The 8,244-nt window shown below is 36.6% G+C and overlaps 1 protein-coding gene across 1 annotated transcript; it reads right to left on the minus strand.

Annotated features, from left to right (window-relative positions):
- Positions 1–1,070: 1,070 nt before the first annotated feature.
- LOC113680842 (uncharacterized) lies at positions 1,071–6,383 on the minus strand. Its single transcript, XM_027197891.2, has 4 exons — positions 6,248–6,383; positions 4,327–4,529; positions 2,403–2,570; positions 1,071–1,690 (listed from the first exon to the last, which is right to left on the minus strand). Exons 1-4 carry the CDS (start codon positions 6,264–6,266, stop codon positions 1,562–1,564), a joined length of 519 nt encoding a protein of 172 aa, XP_027053692.2. The 5' UTR covers positions 6,267–6,383; the 3' UTR covers positions 1,071–1,561.
- Positions 6,384–8,244: the final 1,861 nt, after the last annotated feature.

Raw genomic sequence — 8,244 nt, forward strand, 5'->3', positions numbered from 1 at the left:
AGTTGGATCTGGCCCATATTTCTTTTTCGCACATGATCTATGTCTGTGTCAGAACTCAATTGCAACGACTGGAAACCAGTGCCTTTTGGCGCAGCAAAATTTGAAGTAGATGTTCACTTAAGGAGGAGGGAAGGAGAGGGTAGAGGCAGGATTCGAGCCTAACATTACGCGGGAAACAAGTGAAAAGCAAAATCTGGAAAATTTTAGAATGGATGCTAATTTCTTTGTTCAAGAGTGACTTGATGTCTTTCCAATAGATTTCCGCTTTCCCTACTCTTCATTTCATAAAATCATCTGCAAGTTAGCGAAAGCACTTTCGTTTGTGCCACAAACAATACTATACGATTACTTCTATCATACGTATTAGCATATAACCTTTTTCGCTCTCCTTATTACTGATTGGTGTCACCAGGAGCAAAAGCGCAAGAATACGTCACGAAAGACTTGGCCAACATACTTACAGTTTCATTACCCCACACAACGAGTTCTATTCGAGAGCGACTGGTCACTAGAACTACATGGAGATAATAAATCATCTTTGCCTTAAGTAAAAACAATAAAAACTCGTACTTTTACGCGATACAGGTGTTGAAACTTAAACTGCAATGGTGAAGATCAAAATCGGTTACGAGTTCTGGTACCGGATGAGAATTCATGAGAACTGCACGTTTAATTGGAAACTTTTCACTCGTACACTGAATATTCTAATTCAATTTGAAGCAGTTAGTCGTGGTCCAGATGTACGTACAGGAACATTCAGCTGAGGTTCTTTGTTTAGCTGGTACATATGTTTGTGATTTTGATTTCACAGGCCAACAGTACCTTTACTTGGTGATAAGCTTTGCGTGCAAGATTGTCTAAAACGAAACTGTGCAAGGTTGGCCAAGGTAAGGCAACAACTACCACAGAAAGTTATGCGTTTCAACAACAACAACAATTAATCTTTTTTTGCTCACAAAAATGGTATTAAAATGAAGCAAGAAAGTAGTTTTATAATGAACAAGTAATCATCATGGGATTTTTGAGCTAGCCCCTATCCAATTTAAGTCATTAAACCTCTGACCAGCAAACAAGATGTCACATGACTCTTTATTTTGCTGCGTTTGAACTACTTACATGTCACTACAGTGTAGATATACTTGAAGCCATTATCAGCAGGAAAATGAACAGTTTAGACTACAAACAGAACCGAGCGCCAGAAACAGAGGTAGATCTTTGAAATGAAATATCAAGAATCTTGACATTTCGTCAAAATTTCAATAGCTCAGCCAGTCGATTAAACTGTACTGTACTGTTACTGTTGTAGTTGGTTTTGAATGCCCTTAACTATGGAATTTTTAGCTGACCATTAATTCCAGTTCTTTCAATAGGTAATGCTCAAGAGCAAGAATGGGAAATGAACTCAGCAGAACTGGGTAACAAATTTGTCAAGGTATACAGAGATTTCTTCATTAAGACAACATTGACTTCAGTGAAACTTATTGTGTTAGCATGAGTTAAATTCTAATGATTTTCACTAATTAACAGCAGAGTACAGTACAGACAGCTGAATGACAGAGGTTTACCAAAAGGTATATCCCCCGCCTGTTCCTCCACTGAACCACCCAGCTTGTCGTTGTTGAACATTCACAGGCTGACCTTGAGAAGCCAATGCCTGAGCTGTATTGGGAGCATATCCTGGTGGAGGGGGCTGTCAAGTCAAACAAAAAAAAGATAATCTCTTAATTCATGATGAAGATACTAAGAAATTCATTCAACCATGGACTGAGCCTAAATTATTGTGTCCCCATCACTCCTACTTGCTGAGCCATCAACATTCCTATGTGTTGTTGCGAATTGTTTGTTATCTCTTGGTGAGTATCAGAACAATGATAAACAACTTACTGTGACTTCCCGGGGGGGAGGAGGGGAACAGACTAAAGAAAGTAGCCATTCCATAGTTCAATGATTTTCGTATTTGCTTCTTTGTATTTTGCAAAGGGTGTGGTGAGAAGAGGTTTTAAATCTTTATTTCAACAAGTTATTACCATCAAACAATAGCAAACACTTATACTGAAAAAAAACTTCAATCTTCAATTTCATGATTACTACAATCATGTGACCTTCTTCAGAGAACTAATTCTTTGAACTCCACAGCACTTACTACATCAAAATGCCTATCTTTACATTCAATCCTTCCTTTACTCACCCAATTTTGTGATGAGGCTATACAATTTACATATGGATTGGACTGCATTATGAGTCTTATAAGATTGATTTAAAGGGGGGGAGGGGGGGGAGAGAGGGAGGGAGAGAGGGAGGTAAGAGGGAAGCAGGGCTATCAATTAGGTTATGAGGGAGAAATGTGAGTTATCCTTTAAGAAACAGCAAAGAATAATGAAACTGAAAATTTTTGCTCTTACTGGAATATTCACTGATGATCCAGGTCCAAACCTTGCACCTGGGTCAAAGGCACCATGGACCAGTTGTTGTGGGGGAACTTGTGCAGGGTATTGTCCCACAGGATACTGTTGCCTGGCATAGTGTCCTCCAGCAGTCATACCAGGATACTGCTGCATCTGCAGTTGAGGCTTCATAAGATAAATAAAACAAAATCAGTGAGGATACAACCAAAAGTCTATTAAACTCTATTAACCAAGTCTACACCAAAGTGTATGCTATCAAGTTATTAGCTGATCCATATCACTCCCCTTCTAAGAAATATTTCTCAGAAGCAAGTTCCTCTCTTTTGGCAACATCTCCCTCTTCCTCAAACAAGTTTGAAGGTTAAATCTTCCTTACAACATAAATGGGTAACGGAGGAACCTTTGTTCTGTTATTTAACATCATCATGGTATATGATTATCCAGTAACCTGTTTTGTGATAAACATGACACAATTATTGGACAAAAAATTTTCAAGAGGTATTTTTATCTACTGTGTATATTTTGGTTTGAACCTTTCCTTGATTTAAAATTTTGAAGACCAAATTCAATTTTATTTTTGTTTTTCTTTTATTCAAAACTGTATTAAGCAGTTGGCCACGGGGAATGACAATGAGCCTACTTAATACAGGTTGACCGCTTGATACAGATTCCACAGAATAGGAGTATTATAAAAAATTGTGGAAATCTCCATGTTTTGCCGTAATTGATTACTTAATTTATAAAAACTTGCTCAAAAATACTACTTACACAGATTTTAGGAGATAAAGATGGATTAAATTTTACTTGAAAGATTATTTTACTGTTTTATACTGGTGGAGAACAATACAAACGGCCTCTAGGACTAAGTATGAGTGACCACAACCCCTTAATAGGCCTGACTGCTTAATAGAGGTGAATATTACAGTACTAAAGGGGAAACAATTTCATGGCTTAAACAACCCACTGCTTGATGCAGGGTGACTGCCTAACATGGTGCTGCTTAATACAGGTTTGATATGATACTGAAATCTAAAACAAGAGATGTTAAAAGTCAAATTGGTTTAAAAAATTTTAAACAAGGGAAAATTTAAATTACATCATATATAATGTACTGGTGGCAATCTCTCTTTCATGATGTATGTGTTTGCACAAGCAGAATGAAGATATCAATGTAACACATATATGGTAATTTCTCATAACAGACTTCTACGTCAGACCTTCTTCTACATATTGCTTAACTAAAAAATATTAGAAAAGTTTCCCAACTATTCCATGTTCACCTATTTCCTTTCTTCAAATTCCTAAGAATTGTTGATAAGTTAACTATGCATCTTCAAGACCAATTTATTATTTAGATGTTAATTTATTAAATATTTAGATGTTAATATATTAAATATTTGGATGTTAATTTATTAATGATTTAGAGAAACCTGGCCAACCCTGCAGCATCAATGTAATTATCAGTCTAGTAAAATACTCAACGTCAACAAGATCATGTTTAGCTTCAAAGAAGTGAGATTAAATCCATATTCTGGTTCCTTGTGATGTACGTAACACTTAAGCTTACAGTTTTACAATTGAAAAACTCATGGTTTGGAGTTCACAGCTGTATAGACCAGAATTTTATGTCACCACAAGGTCTGACAGGCTCAGGGATGATGATAAACATTCAAAAAATTCTTGCTTCAAAATGTTAACACTTAATGAGGGTAGTGCAACATGAAATAACATAATGTAAGGCACTAAACTTCACCTCAAGGAAACTTAACAGATCACAAAAGCACGAAAAATACATATCATGGAGTAAACAAAGTCAACTCTACCCCAGAACACAACCTTACAATATTAGATTTCAAAAACCTAATTTTCATAGGTGTTTAACATTGGTAGGTATTCTAATTACCATTGACTGTCAACTTACATTGTACATTCCACTAGGAGCTTGTTGGGGGGCATGTCCTGATATTGGCATTTCGCTGTATGGAGGAGGTGGGACACCATACATTTGTCCACCTGCAGCACCACTTGCAAACTGTCCCTGCAGTGGATACTGCATGGGCTGAGGTTGGGTTGGGTATGCTGGCTGCTGAGTTGGGTATCCTACACCCTGCTTTGGGTATGAACCTACCAAATTATAGGAAAAAAATCCTTATATTTGCCATTTACAGTATTTGGATGGGAATTTTTTTATGAACTCTTTTGTGATTTGTCTTTTCTATTAGAGATTAGAAATATACATTTTCACAGATTCATTCAAACTGCTTTAGGATATTTTGGTTTTTAGGATACCTCTACAAAGCCATTCCTGTCATCAAAACAAAAAGAGAATTTAAGAAGGAAGTTCGACAGTTTGTTATTCTTCATTTATTTCCTAAATTCAAGATACGCTGCACCTTTTTGCAGCACACTTAACTGAATACAAGGTTCTTAAGTAAATGCAAAAAGACATTTACTATGGAATGGAGGGTCCTTAGTGAGTTACATTAACCTGTACAAAGGTGACCTTAAACTGGTAGAATGCCAATTCACAAACTTAACAATTAATATATAACAGTTGTTACAGCTGTCTTTTTTTAAGTAAATATGTAAATAAGTTTTTTTTTTGTTAATTTTATGAAAATGGACCTCTAATTATATGTAAGTGGTGCAAATGAAATGACAGTGTTTGGTGTGAGAATATTAGCTTCCTATGAAAGTATTAAAATTTCTACAAGCATGTTTAAAGTTGATAACTTTGCTTGGCCTAAATTACTGAACTTTTAAGAATGCACATTACTGTATATACAGCATAGAAATTTTACAGCATTTCACATTTTAGAATGGCAATTTTTTGTATGTTTTCCAGGGAACAATCATTAGCAGTCAGAGAACACTGAAAATTCTACCTCTAGAAGGTAGTTTTAGGAAATTTCTACCCAAAGATTAAAATATTAACAAGAAGGAAATTTAATATTTTCAAATCTTTTGCCATATCAAATTACATAGAAAAGAAGCTATACAGTAGATCATTTGTACATAGATATTTTGAGACAGTCTCGATACAAAGAGTACTTGTTGTTACTTGGGGTTTTGATCACCTTCAGAGATGAGAGAGTTCAACAGCTATCACACAGAATTCCCCTACAAGATTTTCCATTACCTATGGTAACCTATTTTATATTCAGACAAGGAGTGATCAATAAGTATGTCCTCTTTTGCTACATTTCTCACAGAAAAACCCAAATACTTGATTAGCAAATGGAGTATGTCATTCAGCTGAAAGAGCTCCATCTTTATGGAAACTTATTTTTCGCTCTACGCATTATGAGGAATTATATGAGCGAGTACAAAGTTCCATAGCAAGCTTAGACTAACCTATTCAGATCTCAATCCTTGCTAGACGCATACCACTTACTGATGTGTTAGGAAGAATTGCATATTGCTTGTTTCGAAATCACAGAAAAAATCTTCTCATGTAGACAAAACAGGAGTTTTTCGCCATTAGCAGATCTCATGTTATGCTAACTATGACGTCCTTTCGATGAATTAAATGAATTGGCAGAATGTAATTAGTGACTCTGTATCGTGCAATCATTGTATCACGTGTAACTATCAACTCCTAAGGAACAACAGTATTCCTTCCCCTTTTCTCTTAGATTTATCCCTCCTAGCATCAATGCTTCAATCAACCTTCGTTCGAAAATGACAAAAAGGTTAGCATATTGTCAACTAAGCTAATTAAAAAGCTTACGCAGTATGACATAAGCAAAGAAAGCAGAAGATTTGTCCTTCCAAAAAGCACAACAAGAATTACTTTTGTTGCTAAAATTTGAACTAAAGTCAATAAAGTTTGCTTGACCAACCTGGAGGAGCCTTCGACATACTGAAGCTACCTTTTCCACTTAACAATTCACGGAAAACGATCTGATACAGACGAAGACACTCAAAACGAAGGGAACATAAATTCTACCTGAGAGAGTCTGGGTAGAGTAGTGTCCAGCTCTCTTTCATATTGATATGTAGCCCAGTTCAGCGCAAAACTTCCGTGTTCCACCTCATATCTCGTTATAATACAATAGCGAAAACAATGGTTTACCCAGCCTTTGGTAGTAATACTTTCTTTTGGAATTGTAAGGGTTCTACGGAATTTCAGCCGGGGTTTAGTCATTCAGTTAGCCTTGGGCGCATGAACTTTCACCATGCTTTAAAACAACCCGATAACGCCATTTTAAGAGTGATCGAAGTGACCCTGTGCTTGTGCTCTTGGTTAATGAGCCACGCATATAGCATACAGACGAAAATTGCAGTTAAGAACGTATTTTCGAATGGATGTTATCGCTGGGCGAAGTCAAGCGACAGATATACACGGTATAATCAGTGACGGTAGTGCATGCTGGCCCTTCTTACTTTCAGTTGGATACTGAGATAGAGGAACTAAAGACAGTCTGGAAAAATTTCATCGTTAAAAAAGTGATGGGAAAGATCTCCAAACCACTCGTTACTCCCAATACTCTTTCTATGCATTACTTCCAATTTCTATGCATTACTCCCAATGGCAAACTTTTCGCCATCGTTTTCCTTCCTTTCTTCAAAGAATTGTATGCATAATGTTGTTTGGGGTTACACAGAATCTTGCTTAGCGAAATGATTGGAGCAAGAAATAAAGAGGAAGTAATGGTGTTTCCTGGAAAGTCAGCACTCAACAATTGTAAATCGGGAATCGAGGATGGGGGATCAATTTTGACGAAATTATAACAATTCCTTCCCCTTTTACAGTTATCTGTTTCCAGTCCCAGTAAATATCTACATTGGGTACCTTGATGGGATATCAGCTCTTCTGAACGTGCTTTGATAGAAAATTTCTCCCTACACATTTTCCAAAAGCAGCCTATGCCCATTGCTAAGGCTCTCGGGAACACACTGGGGGGAGAGAAGGGATGTAGACTCTAAGACACGACTCCTTCTTTCCCGAGCGCATTCTACACAAATCAACAGAAAAATGGAAGTTTCAAATCAAACAAATTTGAACTCATCTTGATCTGAAGTTCCTTCTAGAGCACAAAAAATATTTTGGCTTCTTTACCTCTACTCTTTATTTTAAGCTGAAAGAAATATCCTTAAAGGATATTCTTGAATACCACATGTGTTTCAATACCATAATGGTGAAAGACGTTTAATTTCATACCTGAACCATCCTAAATCATAATTTTGGGGTGACACATAATTTTGAAGCTTGTGTAGGGGAGTAACACCCATATAAGCTGCACTGTTTGCTTACCTCTGAAAGTAACTTATAAAATGTCACTCTGATTGTCTAAGTGGATTAACTAAGACAAAAACTGATCTTGGCAAATTGAAAATAAGTTTTAAAAATTTTGTACAACTGAGTGCAGCCTAGAAAATTTTGATACTTTCCATGTTACTTTCCTGTGAATTTCCCTTTGTGTAGGGGACATGTGGCAAGGACATTGTGGAGCTTAACACCAATGTGCCAAAACTGGACTGTTTACCACAAAATGTCCTTGCTACAGTTGCTTCTGCTCTGTCCCTGATTCATGTCCCAGCAACATGTCTCAAGCAGCATACTCATAAGTATGTCCCAGTTACATGAAGGAGCAATATGTCTCCACAAAATTTACTCCTGGGTGGGCCTTCCTTACAAATCATAAGGTGAGAGCATAACTATTCCACTCACCGATGGCTTGTGTGCTAAGGTTTTGGGGTTGCCATATTCTAAATCATTTTCAATTTATAACTGGAAAAACATGCAGTTTGATGGTTTTGCTGTACGAAAATTGGAAAATTTAACTGAGGTGGACTGGTTACATTTGAAGAGAAGTAGTATTTGTGGAAACAAAAA

Source organism: Pocillopora damicornis, chromosome 9 (genome assembly GCF_964200805.1).
Source record: "Pocillopora damicornis chromosome 9, jaPocDami1.2, whole genome shotgun sequence".
Classification (NCBI taxonomy): Eukaryota; Metazoa; Cnidaria; class Anthozoa; order Scleractinia; family Pocilloporidae; genus Pocillopora; species Pocillopora damicornis.